The 19,696-nt window shown below is 35.7% G+C and overlaps 1 protein-coding gene across 8 annotated transcripts in view; it reads right to left on the bottom strand.

Moving 5' to 3' along the window:
* The window catches only part of IMMP1L (inner mitochondrial membrane peptidase subunit 1), a 76,132-nt gene that overhangs the window by 11,196 nt on the left and 45,240 nt on the right, over positions 1 to 19,696 (bottom strand). For 7 of the 8 annotated variants that reach the window (XM_027562758.1, XM_027562765.1, XM_027562759.1 and 4 more), the window contains 3 exons: positions 19,313 to 19,446; positions 17,334 to 17,422; positions 13,787 to 13,913 (listed from right to left, as the gene is read on the bottom strand). In XM_027562758.1, the coding sequence (XP_027418559.1) occupies positions 13,787 to 13,913; positions 17,334 to 17,422; positions 19,313 to 19,417 (321 nt within the window). In that variant the 5' untranslated portion in view covers positions 19,418 to 19,446. The remainder of the gene's footprint in view (positions 1 to 13,786; positions 13,914 to 17,333; positions 17,423 to 19,312; positions 19,447 to 19,696) is intronic. The other variant, XM_027562766.1, reaches the window with a different exon arrangement.

Raw genomic sequence — 19,696 nt, 5'->3', positions numbered from 1 at the left:
AGAATCAAGCCTCTGGTTCTCAGCTATACTTACTGAGGTCTAGTTAAGTGCCTCCTTTATAGTACAAGCAACAAATGTAATTGCCTCATGGCCTGCGGGTGTCCATTGAACAAAAGCAGCTTTTGTGAACCAACCCACAGGTGTTACCTTTCTTGATTCAAGTGAAATCTGATGAAAGAGTCCACAATATCAAATAACACATTTACTAAACTGTAATCAAACTTATTATTTGATTAAGGAAAGACTGATTAAGAAAAAGTTCTGACTAAAGAGTAAGATATTTGTATGCTCAACCTTTCAAAAGTTTCAAAAAACAGGAAGTCCTAGTAACAGACTGATTTTTAATTAACTCTCTGTTTGCCAGATATTTAAAAATTTATAATCAGCAAAGGCAGGATATGCACTGGCCTTATTATTGTTCATGACTCTTTAATGGTTCTTCTAAAATGACTGTGAATGTAAAGAAAACAATAATTACTGAAGAAACAAAAATCATAAAGGTAATAAGGGTGGGGGGGGTAAAGCTTCTGAAATCCTTTTTTTACATGACTTTTTTTCCTGGAAAAAGGAAATGGACAGGCATATAAACTGTAGTCATAGTAAGATGCTATGCACACAAACTAGTGGAGAGAATGCTTGTGAAATGAGATAATTTATTAATTATATAGTTTTAAAGAACTTCACACACAGCCCAGTATTTGTATGACTCATGCAAGGGCAAAACTGGGAACACCATCAGTAAATTATTGTTGGAGTTTACCTTCCTATATAAGCCACCAAAACGATAAAGACATGCATGTCAAAAAGAAAAACATTAAATCCCCTGAGAGGCAATCACGTAGAAGTTTTTAAGAACACAAAACTGAGAAAACATTATTAATCTTTAATTTTGTAAAATGGTGCTGTCCCAAGTGTCAGTTATGGATGGGTATCTTTGAAAGCAAAACTCAAGAAACAGTTTCACTCAGATTCTATTTTTAATGACATTCTCCTTGCCACAACTTTTTGCCCATACTTGTCTCCCTGAGTAGACTATCTGGGGAGGGAAGTGCTCCCAAATGCATGACTAAGGGATTAACATGTATAATGCCCAGGCGTGACACGTTAACACACTGATTATTTCAATGGATACTATTTCTATGCAGTCTTGCTTCTTTTTCTCCCCATTTAAATTCTGACTTATTACTATCCTTCATTCCCAGGAGCTGTTATTGTCTTTCCCTACTTAAAAATGGCGCCACTTTAGGTTCATAGCCAATTATCACTAAAGAGGAATTTACACAAAAGTTCTGGTAGACTACACCTACAGCACTGGGGTGAGGGTAATGATGAGGGATGCTTTCAACCAACAGGTTCTCTTTCATTACTGAGCATCTCCCTGCTGAGCAGGTTTAGAGCTTAGTCTAAGACTTGACTTGCTCATTCTCATAGCTATTGCAAGCTAAGCTCCTTCATCATCTCCTTCAGTATTCAATACCTCCATCCAGCCTAAACAGGAATCTCTGGGGCTGAGTTCAAACTGTAGGTCTGCCACTTACTAGTTCAACACCTTGGACAGGTTATTTAAACCTCATCTATAAAACTGGGACTAGTTAAATGCCTTACAGAAATATTCTAAAAAACAAATAACACATAAGGTTCCTGGCACCCAGTAAGCACTCACTAAATATTAGCTATTGTTATTAACATTTGCTCCAGCTGCTGGATGAATGATGCCTGCCGGGCTTTCTTTATTCCTGATTTTTTATGCAGTCTATCCAGTTCTCTGCAAAGTGAACTGTGCTTTGCAATTTCACTTTCGTTATGCTTTTGGCCTTTTTCTTTTACACTATATTCAATTATATAGTTCTGGTACTAGCCAAGACTTTGAATTGAATCCATTATAATTAAAAATGTACATTAATTTTGAATAGATGCCATATTAATTATGCCAACAGATTTAATGGAATTTAATGAAATTCAGTTTTTAAGACCAAATCATCCAAATGTAGCAAAGAACAACATTTTAATATTTTAATAGGGATCTTTTCCAAGCAATGTTTATTGACTATCAAATACCTAAGCTCTTCCTTATGAAGCACTTACTTCTTCAGAACCATCTACCAACTTGTCAGAAGGCAGAGGAATGGGGAATTAGATTTTTTTTCCCCCTTAAGACAATGGATTATCTCACTCTCTGACTTCTTTTTTGTTCTATATGTAACAAGGTTACCTGTTGTGTATTTGGATTAGTATTTAAAAGAAGTACCTTACATTCTCATTTCAAAACTATGTCAGTACTCTCATTTTAATATAGCCTGATGTCCACTCTGGTTCTCATAGTCCAAAAGATGAGCCTAATTTAATGAAACAGGATATTTGAAAGAGCAGTAGAACATAGTGGTAAATATGTAAATAGTGAGTTTTCTCATGTTCACAGAAAAAGTCTAAATAATTAGTAAATCAGATGCTTACTATAAAGAATATGTGCTAATAGATTTCCACCAAATATTCCCACTGAATTATTCCTGGGACTTCAAATAATTCTTCCCAGTCAAAATTCATCCCTATATGGATTTATTCCTGTAGATGAATCTCCATATCTCTTTTCAATTTCTTATGGCCCCAATGTATAACTGCTTCATACAGAGATTGGCTAGAAAACTGATTTACACCTGAAATGGAACTATAAATAAAAGATTCAAAGTATTCTTGAACTTGGCATTACTAACGCCTTAAAAAAGTGTTGTGCTGCATGATTTCCTTTGATACTTCTCCTTTTTATGTTTTATTAAAAACAGAATTCTAATGTCCCATACCCTGGAAGTTATTTAGAATAACATGTAGCTTTGCGAATACAAAATTGCAAAATAGGCAGATGGACAACACATGATTTTTTTTTTTCTGCGTTAGTGTTAAGATATGAAGAGAACAGCTAAAGATCTTTAAAAAGGTTGATCTCTGGGGGCTAGAAGCATCAAAACATTGTTTTGACTAACAAGACATCATGAAAATATACTGTGGACATCAAGGAGGGAATCGTGTAACACCCAGACATCATTCTGGGAAAGCACTTGTTTTCTTCTCACTTCAATTCCATTGCCACTGTACTCATTTTAAGTACACTCAACCATAAGCCTATTACACAGGCTTCCAGAGTACTCCAAAACTGACCCAAGTTTTTGGCTCTAACAACAGAGATAGATGATGCATTTCTTCCAACACCCAATCCTGTTTAGACATTCTCCTAATCTTTCTCCGAACATTTACTGGTTTCCATTCTTAATGTTAATTGTCTCAATTATGTCTTACAGCCTATTTATTAACTGGGCTTCCTGCCTCTGGCCTCTCCTATTGCGATCATCCTTTATTAAACTATCCTTGATTAGTCTATATTAGTATCAGGGTGATCTCTTAAAAACTAAGTCTGATTATGTTACTCCCAGGACTTCCCTGGTGGTCCAGTGGTTAGAATCTGTGCTTCCACTGCACGGGCATGGGTTCAATCGCTGGTCTGGGAATTAAGATTCTGCAAGCCATGCGCTGTGGCCAAAATAAAGTAACTCCCCTGCTTGAGACATGCAAGGAATTCAACCCTGATTATCTTTGCACTTTTATCTCTTTTTGCTAGTCATCCCTCGCCACTGTATGTCCCAGATGTAGGAACTTATTTTTCACAGCTGCCCAAAGCACAGGGCTGCACTCCCTTCTAGAACCTAAATATGCTGCTTGCTTGGATAAGGATCTTATCCAAGCTCCCACTTATCCTTTAGAAGTTCAACTTTGACCTCCCAAGTCTGGAGTAATCCTATCCACCCCAGTGTAGATGAATATCATGTTACACCATTTTGTAATTCCTTGTCTGCTCCTCCAACTTGACTACAAATTCTTAAAGCTGTATTGTTCAACATGGTAGCCACTAGTAACATATGTCACCATTTAATCTTACAGATTATATAAAACTAAAAATTCATTTCCTCAGACACACTAACCATGTTTCCTGTACTCAACAGCCACATGAACCTAGAGGCTACCACACTGGACAGTGCAGATACAGACTACTCCATTTTTGCAGGAAGTTCTATTGGACAGCCAGCAGGCAGGGACTTACCTACTCTAACATGGTGGAGACCCTCAAGTAAATGTTCGGTCATGTTTAGAATTAATGGAATTAGTGAATTCATGAATAAATAATAGGAAAATTGTGAAGTTATTGTCTGGCAAATGTGCCCGCCCTGGTAGCCTCCTAAAGGCCTTTTGCTGAAGTCTTCTCTCCGTCCTCCTAAGTCCAGTGGTTTCCCCTGCTCCTGAGGCACAGTCTCATTAAAGACGCCGCCTGGTGCTGGGATTTGTTTGGGGTTAGGTGTATTTGCAGTTAGGGTCAGAAGTCCGTATCAGTCTGTGTGCCCAGACCTACCCTGACTTTCTTGACATAAGGGAAGTCAAATTTCAAGTCTCTTCTGATGACAAAAGGTTTCTCTAATCCTTTCTGATTTAGAGATTTAAACACACAATGTACAGGAAGTAGATCAGAATCTTGAGTTACAATCTTAGAATTTTAAGTTACTCACCCTATGGTCTTAAGTACTTTGTTTCCCTTCCCTGTTGGCTCTGTATGTGTATTAACAGTAGGGATGTAAACCAGCTATGCCAAACTAAACAATTTTGACATTTGCTTAAAATAGTTACGAAAATTCCAATCCAGGAGGAAAGTACGTTCAGATATCTAGGTGAGCAGTATCATGGCTTGTAATGTCAGTATTTTCCAGCTAATCTACTATCTGCAACTGTTTTATAACATGCATACTTGCTTTTAAATCCGTAATTCCTCTTTTCCATTCTTATTTTAGGTAAAGACTGGTAGATGGAGAATGTTTTTATAGATTAAGTGGGTCACAGAAACCTGTAGGATTTTAATTACCCAAAGTGCTAAGGGAAGAATTTCATTCAGTTGTTTATTTCAGAAGACATCTGACTATGTTCCACCTGGTCAACGGCAGCTTTCCAGAAGCCACTCAGAACACATTCTCTTTACTACTATCAGAGTGCGAGTCTGTCTAGATGCTGACGTTGAACAGTAGCGTTACAATTTCATGCTCAGTAATTTTTCCCAATTACTTTTAAGCAGCCTAAGTATATACAGGTCTCATGTAACATGTAGATAAAACTACACGTAATACGGCATTTTACTGAATTGCATAAATGCCTCCCCAGAATCCCACCAATGGCACTGACTTTCCAGTTCTGAGTGGTTAAAATATTTTCAGGTGAGCAAAACATGCTAGTTTCAGGAAGAGTTGCTACTGTTTCAACAGAAATGTCGATTTTCACAAATACATATACATACAAATACAGTTCTGTAAAATAATATTTTATAAACTACATATTATCGTTGAGCTAAGATCAAAATATTCTGAAAATGTTCAGGGAACACATCAGAAAATGCTTAAGTACTGAGGGCCTCAAAGATGATTCTTTAGTGTTAACATCAGAAGAAAAACACCTCAGAATTGTAAACACTAAGTCAAATTTATCTTCACAGTTGTGTTAGCTATAGGATGAAAAAGTCACGTCATCTCCGCAGTGAACTTCACTTAGCAAAAAAGTAAACAAATTTCCTCTGCATCAGCTGCAATCAAGGCATTAGCAGTATGCCATGATTGATTACCCTGGGAGCCGTTGCTGAGAAATGGATGTGAAGCACAGGTTTTTATCACTATAGTCTGCAAAAAGCAAGTCCCTTGTTTAGATATCCTAGTCGTAATAAGTGACATTATTAGGTAGTTCTTCTATTTAAATGACATAAGGATTCAGTGTATCAGCAGCTTATAATAAATAAGCCCTTTCAATCTGAGGAGTCCTCTCCCTACAAAGAAGTACTTTTGCTGTTTATAATACAAGTGGCAATAGAAGACCATATGGTCGTGACTTTTAGCTAAAGTAAATGACATTTAAACAAACAGAAAAACAGCATTAGGATATTCAAAGATGTGGACTATAACCTAAATACACAGGGCACATTGGGAGTTATCAGTGTTTATAAAGTGCCCATTTTCTAATGTTGTCCAATTATTTTTCAGCTTGCAATTTTATATAAATACTTCTCAGTATACAGTAAAAAAGCTTTTTACCAGCATCTTATCCCATTTCAAAGTTTTCTTTTTAAGAACACTATAGACCACAGCATGCTTAGAATATTTAATCAGTTCTTTTTGAAATGTTAAACTATTTCTTACATTTCTGCCAATAACAAGGTTATAAAGGTATAAAATGTTACAAATTGTTATAAAATGTTATAAATAAGTTACAATAAAGTATACTGTTACTAAGATACTCTATAATACAAAAGAAAAATGTAAGAAATATGTAGGGCAAAAGCAAAGTAGCCAAGATGGCATGGTCAGGCGCTCTTGCCCCAAGTTTTGTAAATAAAGATTTTGTAACAGCTGAGATCACTGATAGCTTTGTGCATGCTCATCAGGAGGTACTCGGTAGTCCACAGGCTACTGTTGGTGTGTAAGCACGTACAAGCTTCACCTGGAACGCCCTGGTGGACTGCGTTATGGTTATGTTTTGGCTGGTGCTATGGCTGCTCTGTCAGCCAGGAGAGAATAAACATGTCTGCAGTTCCTGTGGCTTCTCCAGTCTTCTTCCAGGCTCTTAGCTCCCTCCTCGCCTACCCTGGGTTTAAAGAACAGTGCGCACAGTGATACAGAGTGAGACAAGTGGCGTAGTTGGCAGGATCAGGAGACAAAATACTACATTTCTCATCCACCTACTCTACTGTGGTAACAAACCAGGATTTTATGAACATTTCACCTTTTGTGTATGACACTGGAATCCATGTTATCGAGAACCAAAAAGCTTTATATAACTGGATCTTTGATAGGTCAAAAATAAAAGAAAATTTTCTAATAAGTACAGATGTTTTCTTTAACAGTAGCAGAAGACTGCCATGTTTTAACTATAGGAAAATACTGAAATCTCCATAATCATATTTCTACTACCATGCTCGTTTCCAATACAGAGTGGCCGCTATGGCTGAAAAACTGAAATTCAATAAATAGAGTTTTAATTATTTGAAACATTTAGAAAAAGAGAGTCTTCATTTTATAACAACCAACCACTGGAAAGCAGTTTACACTTAAAGGAAAGTTTACCAACTTCCAGTAATAACTTATCCATCCTTAAGCTGCCAACCAATATAAGGATCAAAAGGACAAAATATCTGCAGAGTAGTTAAATATGTCCAAAAGCACATCATTTCTACTGAAATGTAGAAAACTCTCTTTACCACACCACTTAATTAGTGGGTACTACATGTTGCAAAGGCAACTTTAGCCTTCATAGTAACAAAACTGCCATACCATTTCTGGGAAATTATATCTTCCCTAAAAATGAGAGTAAGGTAGCAAGTCCAAGGTACCTCAGGTTCCACCATTCCTTTGGAAGAGTTAGACAAGACCAAATTCAGAGTACTCCAAACTAAGTCGTTCAGAGGCAGGTAGATTTTTAGTCTGCTCTAATAAAAGGACTAAAATCTATCAAACAGAAGTCACTTAGGGAAATAAACATTTAATCAGCATAATGCTATCCTGGCACAAAGTAACAGGGGCATTCCAGTATTTTCTACAACTTTCACCTGCAATTATGCAAGATGGTCAAGTAGCCCTACCATGGAAGTTAAGTGCAGTTTTCAAGTATTCTATGAAGACTAGGATGAACCCAGATTGGCCAATTCAGTATTAGCATACAATGTGTTGAAGTACGGGAACATCTATATCACTGAAAAAGAGAACATCATGCACTTTACTCCAGAGCAAGTCTGCAGGAGAAACCAGAAGAAGAAACTGAGTAGAACAGAAACTAAAAGAAACGCCGTCAGACTCTAGTTATATGGACATTTGTCTAAACTTCAAGTATTTTTAAAGTATCTACCAGATGCCAAATAGAAGATTAGGAGTTGGGGAATTAACTGAGATGAAAACAAATCCCTGCCATTAAGAATCTTATATTCTAGAGCAAGGGTCAGCAAATGTTTCTGTAAAACACCAGACAGTGAAGAGCCCAAGCTTTGCAGGCCATAGAGTCTCTGTTACAACAACTCAGTTCTGCTGTTTTAGTGAGAGTCCCAGACCATACAGAAATGAATGAGTGTGCCTGCGTTCCAATAAAACCTTAACTACAAGAACAAGGAGCATGAAGGGTGTGGGTCTTCTAGGCTATCAAAAGGACCATGGCTTTTATTATGAGACGGGGAGCTACTGGGCTTTTTGGGCAGAAGAGTGTAACATTATTTCTATTAAAAAGCATCATTATTAAAAAGGATGATTTCAGCTACTATGTGAATAGTAGGGACGCAAAAAGTTGGGAAAGATAAAAACAGAAAGAGAAGATCAGAAGTTATTACAAGAAAACAAGAGTAAGATAAATTTGTCTTGCACCAGGATGTAGTGGTGATGGTGGCAACGTGTGGTCGAATTCTACTTTACAAGATATTGGTTCAGTTCAGCTCAGACGCTCAGTCATGTCTGACTCTTTGCAACCTCATGGACTAAAGCACGCCAGGCTTCCCTGTCCATCACCAACTCCCGGAGCTTGCTCAAACTCATGTCCATCAAGTTCGGTGATGCCATCCAACCATCTCATCCTCCGTCATCCCCTTTTCCTCCTGTCTTCAATCTTTCCCAGCATCAGGGTCTTTTCCAGTGAGTCAGTTCTTCCCATCAGGTAGCCAAAGTATTGGAGTTTCATCTTCAGCATCAGTCCTTCCCATGAATATTCAGGACTGATTGCCTTTAGGATTGACTGGTTTGATCTCCCTGCAGACCAAGGGACTCTCAAGAGTTTTTTCCAACACCACAGTTCAAAAGCACCAATTCTTTGGTCCTCAGCTTTCCTTATGGCCGGTCCAACTCTCACATCCATACATGACTACTGGAAAAACCACAGCCTTGACTAGATGGACCTTTGTTGGCAAAATAATGGCTCTGCTTTTGAATATGCTGTCCAGGTTGGTCATAGCTTTTCTTCCAAGGAGCGAGTGTCTTTTAATTTCAAGGCTGCAGTCACCATCTGCAGTGATTTTGGAGCCCATGAAAATAAAGTCTGTCACTGTTTCCATTGTTTCCCCATCTATTTGCCATGAAGTGATGGGACCAGATGTCATTTTGAATGTTGAGTTTTAAGCCAGCTTTTCACTCTCCTCTTTCACTTTCATCAAGAGGCTCTTTAGTTCTTCTCTGCTTTCTGCCATAAGGGTGGTGCCATCTGCATATCTGAGGTTATTGATATTTTTCCCAGCAATCATGATTCCAGCTTATGCTTCGTCCAGCCTGGCATTTTGCATGAGGTACTCTGCATAAAAGTTAAGTAAGCAGGTTGACAATATACAGTCTTGACATACTCCTTTCCTAATTTCAAACCAAGATATAATCATCATGATTTGCTAATAGATTGGATGAGAGGATGAAAGAGGAAGAGAGGCAAGGATGACTCCAAGGTTCATGACTTGAGTGAGAAGAAGAATGGAGTCGCCTTTCGGTGACTGGGAATATGTGAGGGAGGATCCAGTTGTGGAAGGAAAATCAGGAGTTTAGTTTTCGACATACTAAGTTCAAGAGGAAAATATTAGACAGACTATTAGATATATGATTCTGGAGTTCAGGAAAGAATCTGTGGTTGATATAAATTTAGAACTTAAATTAGACAGTACTTAAACCTTCAAGACAGGATTAGGTCACCTTATGTGTGCGTATATAAACAAAATAAGTTTAAAATACAAACCCTTAGTTACTCCAATATTTGGAGGAATCAACAAAGGACACTCAGAAGAAGCAGAAAAAGGAGAAAACCTGAAGACAGTGGTATTCTTCAAACTAAGTGAAACCAGGCCTGAAGAACAACTACTTTAAATACTAACAGTAGGTCAAAGGGGAGGAGGACTGAAAGTTGACCACTGGATCAACAACAGATCATTCATGAGAACTGTTCCAGTGAATTCCCAGGGATCAAAGTCTAAGTGGAATGAGTTCAAAAGAGAATATAAAGTTCACAGGGGAGTCAGTAAGTATGCACAACTCTTTCCTAAAGCAGGTTATGGTGCCCAAAAGGTCTGTTTGTTTGGATGGGAGGTTTTATAGCAGGATTGTTTGCTGATACAAACTTACTGTATTTCAAAATGCCTAACTGTAACACAGTTACACTATGAATTAAAATCACAGCTTTGAACTATCACAATGTTATCCTGAGAAAGAGTATAAAGTGTTTTTCCGTGTTTCTTTATTAGCTTTATAACAAAATTTTACCATATTTCCTGAGTCTTGGCCCTATATTCCTTAGGGGAGTGGAGTCTGTGTTAAATCACCTGCTGTGCTGATCAACAGAAGAATGCTAGTTCATTTAATGCATTTCCTACCTGCTAAATGCTTCTTCCAATTAAATTATTTTTGGCAAATTAGTGGCTTCTAGCAGCTAACTGAGGAATTCCTATAGTATAGAAAGGCAAGTTATTCAAGATGTTTGAGCTGAGTAAAATTTGTTTCTTTTGAGAGCCACAAATTAAGTTCATTTCCTAGTACCAATGCTCAGCACATAACTCAAGGGAAAAAATTACTAGCCTCAATATCAGGAAAAAAAGCAAAACCACTGCAGTAACACCTTGATAAGGACTGCTTAGTTTCCAAATGCTTACTGTAAAAAATAAATCATCTTTACTGCTTGCCATATGGACTTTTGGAACTCTGGAATGAATAAAACAGCTTCACATCACTTAACTGTCTATGTTCTTTTTCGCCAACTTAAAAACAATGCTAATTCTTTGATACGCTAAACTCTATATTCTAGGTTCCAAATGAAAATTTTGGTGTTTTGCTTTCTGAAGCACCTACTTAAAAGAATGTTGCTGTCGGGTTTTTTTTGGCCTGAAATTCAAAACATATTTAATATACATCATCCTTATTATGCAGCTCAATCAAGATCTGAATAGCATTGTCTTCATAACTTATAAACAACAAGTATTTTTCTGAAAGGGTGCACAGATATGGGAAAGAAACCCCTTTCATAAAATACAGCACCAGTCTGCTTCTGAGGTAGCTGGAAAAGGGAACACTCTAGAAGGGCAGATTGCAAACAGTTTGGATATCGCTCCAGAGTGCTCCAAACTTGGATGAATTTTTGTTATAAATCACCTTGATTAATGGAACACATCTGCTAAAGTAGTTCAGTAATAGCTACACAATTCTCATGGTTTAAAAAACTCAGCCTAGAAAAACTGGTAGAGGTGGGAAGCCTTCAAAAATCACTGGCTTGTCTTTAGAACTAATACTAGCCCTGATCAGAAATAGCTGCCTTTCTTTTTAAAAATGTTTAAGACAAATACATTGTAAGCGAAGTACAATTTGAGGAGATGGGAGCAAAAGTAAGAATAGTAAGTGGAGGATACTTGGGGAGAAGTAGTACTGGCATAGTAAAAAAATACAAATTTTTCAATAGACCCAGGCTATCTGTGTTTGAATTCCAACTGTTTCTCTTATTAACTGTTTGAAATTGAGCAATTTATTTAACCTCCCTGTTGTTCAGTTTTCCTGTCTCTTAAATGCCACTACTAACTACCTGTACTGGGTTACTGTCGTGATGATTAAATAAACTAATCCTTGAAAGAGTTTCAACACTTACCCTGTACTTATTCTGGTAAAAAGTAAATACAGGCTAAGTGTTGACCAAAATTATCACAGTTGTTTGTACGTTTATAACATGCACACCAAAGTGAATGGAATACATCTGGAACAAAACAGCAGTGCCCCTAACTTATCCTCTCATCCAACATAAAAATCCAAAGGATGTTTTCCTTGAAAGAATATTTATACATACGTAAAAAAATACATCTTATAGTCCCCTGGTTATTTTTTCTGATTACTAAGCAGAGATTTTATACAAATCCTTTCATCCTAACATTCCTCTTCTAATAATTTCAGAAGAAAACAACAACAGCAGTGTGCACACTGTATAAAGTACAACTGCACACAAGTACCCAGAAATTTATATGTTTTGTTATCCTTTATATGTTTTGTCATTTGTCTGTTGATAATTCTGGCCTCAGATGCTGGGAAAGATTGAAGGCAGGAGGAGAAGGGGATGACAGAGGATAAGACGGTTGGATGGCATCACTGACTCGATGGACACGAGTTTGAGCAAGCTTCGGGAGTTGGTGATGGACAAGGAAGCCTGGCATGCTGCAGTCCATGGTGTTGCAAAGAGCTGGACGGGACTGAGCAACTGAACTGAACTGAATTCTGGCCTCAAGTATATGCTTGTTGCTAAAGCAACTTAGAGGTGACTAGACTGCTTCATGAAATGATAACAGTCATGTGATGGTGAAATAATTATATAAATAACTAACATATTAGAAAAACAAAAAGATAAGTATCCATGATGAAGACCACAGAAAAATACTGATTTGTTACCTGATACTACATTTTCAACTTTAACATTAGGATCACCATCAGCTATTGATTCCTAGGATGTTTAGCACTGTAGTAATAAACATCAAAAGTGTAATAAACATTTGCACAGCTGAACCATAGTCTATTAAGGAAAGTAAATAAATAATAGGTTGATTATTTAATAGTCTATTGATCAAACTTACTTAATAGGGCAACAGAGGCTATTACAGGTAAAAATAAATATACAATGATGAAGACAATTCAACTCCTAATTACATGTTTACATTGGGGATGAAGATAAAGTTACTTAATAGATATAACAGTTCTATTAATAAACTGATAGTGACACAGAACATTTAAACAAAAGTAGAAAATAAATTTATAGTTAAAGTAAGAACAGCATATGCTGAGTAAACAGAAGGCCCTCCTTGCCCTGCCCCACCACAGCTACACGTTCTGTCTCAGCAGGCATGTGATTGGTGGAGGGGGCTGACACGTTACATGCTCTTCACTCTTCCACTCTACTGCGTCTGCTCTTTTTTCCTAACTGGGTTGGTAAGTTGACTACACCAAAAGTATACAAAATATCTATTCTGAACATTTAAACAGGATAAAAAAAAAAAAACTATATGACTACATTTGATTTTACCAAATTTTTCATTATCAAGCCAGTGGAAAAACTAAGCCAGAATTCCAGATTGCATTTAGTTGTCACATCTCCTTCGTCTCCTCCAATCTACGACAATCCCTGACTTTCCTTTTTTAAAGACTTTGACACTTTTGAAGAGTATTGGTCAGTTATGTTGCAGGATGACCCTCAATTATGGTTTGTCTGTTGTTTTCTCATGATTAGACTGGGGCTGTAATTTCTTGTTACACGAATACCACAAAAGTGATGTGCCCTTCTCAGTGCTTCAATTCAGGGGCTACATTATATTGGCATGTCTTATCACTGGTGAAGCGAACCTTGAGCACTCAGTTAAGGTAGTGTCTGCCAGGTTTCTCCTCCACAAAGTTACTATTTCTCCCTTTGGAAAAATACCTTGGGAGAGATACTTTGAGACTATGCAAATCTACAATTTTCCCTCAAACCTTTGCCCAATATTTTGACACCGCTGGTGAATCCTGCCTTCAACAACTAATACTGAGATGTTTGTATGGGGCTTTAAAAGGAAATAAAATACATAAATTATAACGGTCATGTTGTTTGTGATACAAACATACACTTACATATTCTTATCCTACTGAATACATCATTTTAATTTATATTCAAACATGAATAAGTTATTTTCATTTGTCAGTGTGTTCAGTTAACGTTAATCAACTGTGATACCAATGAATAACATAATTGAAATGTTACTTACATAACTATGGCTTTTAAAGAAACCTGCTGGACTACTGGTGAGAATTTTGTCTCCTTCCAAACCAATTACTCTTTTACAAATATTTGATTTTGGATCACTCGGGCTTTTTGCAACCACAATGTCACCTCTGAGGGGAAAAAGTCAAAGAAAGTCAGTGTTATTATTAAACATAAACACATGCATGACACTGCTACAATACTTTTATAAAGCAACTTAAAGCCACACCCTTTATCCTCTCACATTCTAACCCTCCCATACATTTACCAGCTTTGAGAACCTCGAGACTAACTTTATGGGTCAGAATCCAAAAATGAGAGTGATGGAAAAACTATTAGAAGATTCTAAAATTTTTGACAATTCCACGAGAATTACCTTCTTGCACTGTACTTAGTCTGTTACTTCTGTGTCTAAATTTTTAGAACCAAAACTATAAAAAAGCAATTCATGTAAATATCACCAGACTAACCAAGCAAATTTTACTGCCCTGCCTGTAACACTGACTGACTCTACAGCTTATATAAAGGTAGAGACATCATCTATGTTTCTCTAGAGCTTAAAGAACTGAGAAATCGCAGCATGTAAATTATATAAACCTAGATAGTTCACAGTACAGTCAAAAGGACTTATATTTGAAGAAAAATTTTCAGAAGACTTAGCCAGAAAAAATACTAAAAGCTGTCTAAACATAAGATACAAAAAATAAACTGGCATATCATACATATAAAACCAATATGGACAGGGTTACATATGGAAGAGATGATTCGTGGAATAAGTAACAATTTGCATGTATTAGAAGACTAAGTAAGATACTTAAAATTGGAAAGGAAGGAGACAAAAATATAGGACTAATGTCCCAACCAAAAAGAATACAACACTATTTCTGCATGAAATGAGCATGAAATGAATTCTGTTGCTCACACTTGAAAGGATTTAATATATTTACTTATTGTCTCTACCAGGTTCTTAAAATAATCTGATGCTGCTTATGATAAAAGATACATATATCAAAATCAAAAGTCATAAAAATAAATGATGATGGTTAAATTAGAAACCTAGTTATTTCTATATGTAAGTATTATATTGAGTCTGAAGCTTTTTGGTAGTCAAGTTAAAAAAGAAATTATGTTTATCATCTGCCAATCATTAACTAATAAAATAAGGTTTAGTTTGAAAAATATGACAAAATTTTTCTTAACAACTAATCACAGGAAAAGATATGTATGTAAGGAAAGTAAACATAGCATCTTTATCAGAAATTTTACAGAAATTACAACAGTATTCAGAATAGTCATTTCTTCAGGCTATTCTTAATAAGAGCTGAATGCTATTAAAACACTAAACTCTATAATTTGGAGTGCAATATAAGGCTTACACTTGTTTGAAAATGGGATAAAGCATCTCTTTTCAACCAACTGGAACTATGGCAGCAGAACTGTTCAGATGAAGAAATTTGCAAACATTGTAACATATGTAACATACTATAAAGTTGATTATGGCTAGCTTTGGGGAAAGAAATGTTCTCCGTGGGAGTCTTATTCAGCTTAAGTCTGTTAACAAAAAAATCAGTATGATCCTCAAAACAAACTGCATTTGAATGGCAACATAAAAAATCATAATTTAGTCAAAGTTTTTTTATAGAAAGCATTATTACTGTAGACTGAACTTCCAGTGGTCTAACCAGATATTATAGGCAAAGAACTTAGATCAAAAAAGATAACCTAGAACTCTCAACTCTTTCAAATAGCATTTTAAAATAAACTTAACTAAGATTCAAATTTTCCTATATCATTTATAATCATCCTTATTATTCTAATAGATTATAAGCTTTTGAGATGAAGGATCAACCTCTTACTCAACCTAACATTCTCTATAGGGTAGAGCACATCTTATAAATGAGGTGCTCATTGACTGTTCAAAGAGTACGTAGTAATAAGGGATGACTGTCTCGAGCATGAAAGTTCTGTCCACTGGACTGAAAAATCCATGTGTTTTAGATACCAGATATGCAGACTTTTATCTTCCCTAAATGGATGGCTATTCTGTCTTTAGAAACAGGCAGCTAGCAAGAGTATCTCTTGTCAGGTGTCAGAGATTCCTCTGAAATCTCAGAGTTCTGTGCTGCAGATTAATGAAAAAAATATTCAGTATAGTAATATTTTTAAAGTAGAGTTACCAACTGACTACCTTGGTTGTAAAAGTTACTTTGTTATGTCTCACATAAATGCCAAATTTTGAGCTGTCTTTCCAGCTAATGGGTTCCCTGAATGAACAGAATACAAAATGAAACTTTCAAAAAAATCTTATTTACTAAATATAGTTATTTATATTATCCATCTGACTCCAGAGTATCCCCTCCAAAACAGACAATATTGAAGTATTCATTCAGAAACTATGTAGCCAATGAATCCAGCTTCTTGTTAAGGATGCTTAAAGACTGTGAATTACGTGATCAGCATGGAAAACAGACGCTTGTCTTCACATTGTAGTGAACCTAGGTCTCCAGTTAATCCAAAGACTGTAATAAGTTATTTTGATACAAGGTAAAAAGAAAAGGAAGCGAGAATATAACCTGTTATATAAACTTTATTTTATTACCCCCATATCTATCAATTAGGCATCCTGAAGTTGTTCGGGATAAAAGATCTGAAGAATTACCTAAGGCCCAAGCTAGACCATAATGCTTGAGGAAGAGAGTTTCTATCTACAGAATCTAAGATGGCGGAAGATCAGTAAATGCAAAGAATAGTTTTACACTGTTCTTAGTGATTTTCCAGTAATGTGGAATACACTATAGAAAAGGTCAATAATGAACGAGGAAAGCCTAAACCTACTTAGGCCATAAGATAAATAACAGCTCAAGTGAGTAAAATTTATATTTTCTCAAGATGAAATATAATACAGATTGACTTTTTAAGAGTTATGAAAAACTAATGGACCCCAAAATTTAAGGACTCAAAGAGGTTCTCTTTAGAAATTACATTAAATGACTAATACTTAACATCAATTCAGAAGGAATAACACTCTAGGAGTTAAGTAGAATAAATAATATCTTAAGGATTGGAAACACCATTTAGAACAGGATTTTAAAAGATTTAGTGGCCAATAATATTTGCCAAGGAATTTTGTAACTTAATATAATTAATCAGAAAACTCATAATAGATAGGATTCCTGGCTCCCAGCTATATACAGTGCTATATAGTCTAAAAGTCATCAACTGCTCATCACAGACTACAGAGATTAAGACAGTCACCAATAGAAATGCAGGATTATATTGAAAATTAAGAAATCAAATCACTAAGATTTGAATATGTAACTGGCTCCTAAGTCTCTAGTTCCTTAAACGATCCAAGAGACTGCATGTTTAGAGAGACTATTAGAATTTCTCACAGTGAGAGAAAAAATTTGAGTAAAAATTTCATCCAGTTGGTCATTAATTTGGTTATTTACAGAAGAGTTTTTAAAGCTAATGTTAAGAAACTGCAGAAAAGACACAATATATATGTGTGTTTTCACCATGAATTTAATATATTTGTGACAGAAATTTACCTTTGGATACCATAAAAATGTCGACTAAGATTTTCTGCAAAGACAATATCTGAATTTTGAATTGTAGGCTCCATTGATGGTCCAGAACACTGAAAGAGAGGTAATTTTTAAATTTAACTTGAAAACCTTTTAAAATATAAATATCTGATCAGGCTTAAAAGAAAATCAAGCAAATGTTCTTTAAACTTGGAGAATGATTTATAATAAGCTGGTAGCGCCAAGAGAAGTTCAACTCTACAGAGAAGCCAGCAAATCTGGAAACACAGGCAAAATATATTTTAAATGGTCTATTAATATTATATTATAAAAGATGAATAACATTACCTCTGGTTCCAAATTTTGGCCATCTTGTAAAATTTAAGTGCTTTGAGGGCAGTGACTTTGTCTCTTAAGTTCCCAATTGCTAATCAAGATCAAGAACAGTGCTTAGCATAAACTTGATACTCAACACACACTTATTGAATGAACAGTTAATGACTTTTTTCTTCTTGCTATGACCAAATATCATCCAGAAGCCCATGACAGTAATTTAGCAAGTGGTATCATACTATTTTCAACTAACTGGTGTCTTTCATTCTCTTCCAGAGAATAGTTTATTCATTCTGGGGGGCTGCAACTTACATTTTCTACTGAAAAATACTGGCATAATGAGATGCACTTTAAAAACTTTCATGTTAGTGTGTCTTAAAACAATAATCTTCATATATACCTCAAAACAGGTATGAGGTACATATGCACAGGGAGTTGGTGATGGACAGGGAAGCCTGGCGTGCTGCAGTCCCTGTGTTGCCAAGAGTTGGACAAGACCGAGTGACTGAACTGAACTTATACCTCAAAACTGTAGTATATTATCATTATAATCTAAAAAATATAAATACAACAGTCTTTACTCAATTCAGTTGTATGTAAATAAAACTTTTTACTCAAAACCTCCTACTCAGGCAGAAAAAAAGACCACAATGAAAGTTTTTTGCTATTTCTGTAGTCTACTGGAAGCACCAGTATAGATTAATAAAAAAAAATCAAAGGGGAATTTCAGTTAGATATATTTATTTGCCTAAATATAGTTATTAGAATTATTCCAACTTGAGATTATACGACTATAAATCTCTTTAGGGTAAACCTGTAAACATAGCAACACCAATAGCAAAACTCACTGACCGAACAATCAACCAATTTACTATTTCATGTATATGACAAAAGGTGAGTACTGTCATGGCTGATAGATTTATGATGCAATATTAAGAAAATACATTGGGAAAAGGACAGCCTTATCATTTTAATTTTGACACAAGGCAGAATAAATCATTTGTTTTAGTAACAGTTATTGACATTCTTCACAGAAATTAAAAAGTAGGATTTTTGAAAATCAGAGCAATATGTGCTGAAATTCCAAGTCTACTTGGAATTGTGGGACCTATAGAAAGTTACTTGAGCTTTCTGAGCCTCAGCTTTCTCATGTACATAGTATTAGTAGATTTCTAATAAGTAGTTCAGGGGCTTCCCTGGTGGCTCAGTGGTAAACAATTCGCTTGCAACACAGGAGATGCGGACTCAGTCCCCTGGTCAGGAAGATCCTCTGAACAAGGAAATGGCAACCCACTCTAATATTTCTGCCTGGGAAATCCCATGGATGGAGGAGCCTGGTGGGCTACAATCCATGGGGTTGCAAGAGTTGGACACAGCTTAGCAACTAAATAACAATAATACGTATCTCACAGAGTGTAAGAGATTAAATGAGTTAATAAACATAAAATATCAAACACGTCCTGGAGTGCAGTAATATTCAACAATGGTAAAAACTAATATTTCATTAGATTAATAGGGGCTTTTGTGTCCCTGAAAGAAACAATACAGGACCACATTTAAAGTTACAGTTCTTCTGTTTTACATCAGTGCCAATGCAAACAAACACTCTTCCTTCAATTTAAAAAAATAACATATTTTATATGATTATTTTCTTGAATGTGAGCACTTACCACGAGAACACCACCAACGTATTCAAAAGCACAATGAGCTATGCAGCCATACTGAATAGTATAGCCAACAAGTCGAAAGGTTTTTCCCAGAACACCACGAAGCATAGTTCTATGTAGACTCTGCTACCATTGGCCTGATGGTAAATTTCAAAAAGTTTCATGATCAATACTATTTTAAAACACGTAAGAGATAACTCTACTGTAAAATATTTTACAATTACCCAAAGTATAGTAAATGGCTAATATGATTTGTGCAGAAAATCAAAAGTTTACTTTCATTTTTTCTATAAAGATTTTTTTAAAAGGCAAATCATAGCCACTTAATATTCTGATCTACTAAGCAGATTATATTCAAATATTACTGGGTTTAAATATAAATTAGAT

The sequence above is a fragment of the Bos indicus x Bos taurus genome, chromosome 15 (genome assembly GCF_003369695.1).
Source record: "Bos indicus x Bos taurus breed Angus x Brahman F1 hybrid chromosome 15, Bos_hybrid_MaternalHap_v2.0, whole genome shotgun sequence".
In the NCBI taxonomy this organism is placed as follows: domain Eukaryota; kingdom Metazoa; phylum Chordata; class Mammalia; order Artiodactyla; family Bovidae; genus Bos; species Bos indicus x Bos taurus.
The sequence above is the reverse complement of the archived record's forward strand: the minus strand, read 5'-3'. Positions and strand labels throughout refer to the sequence as shown.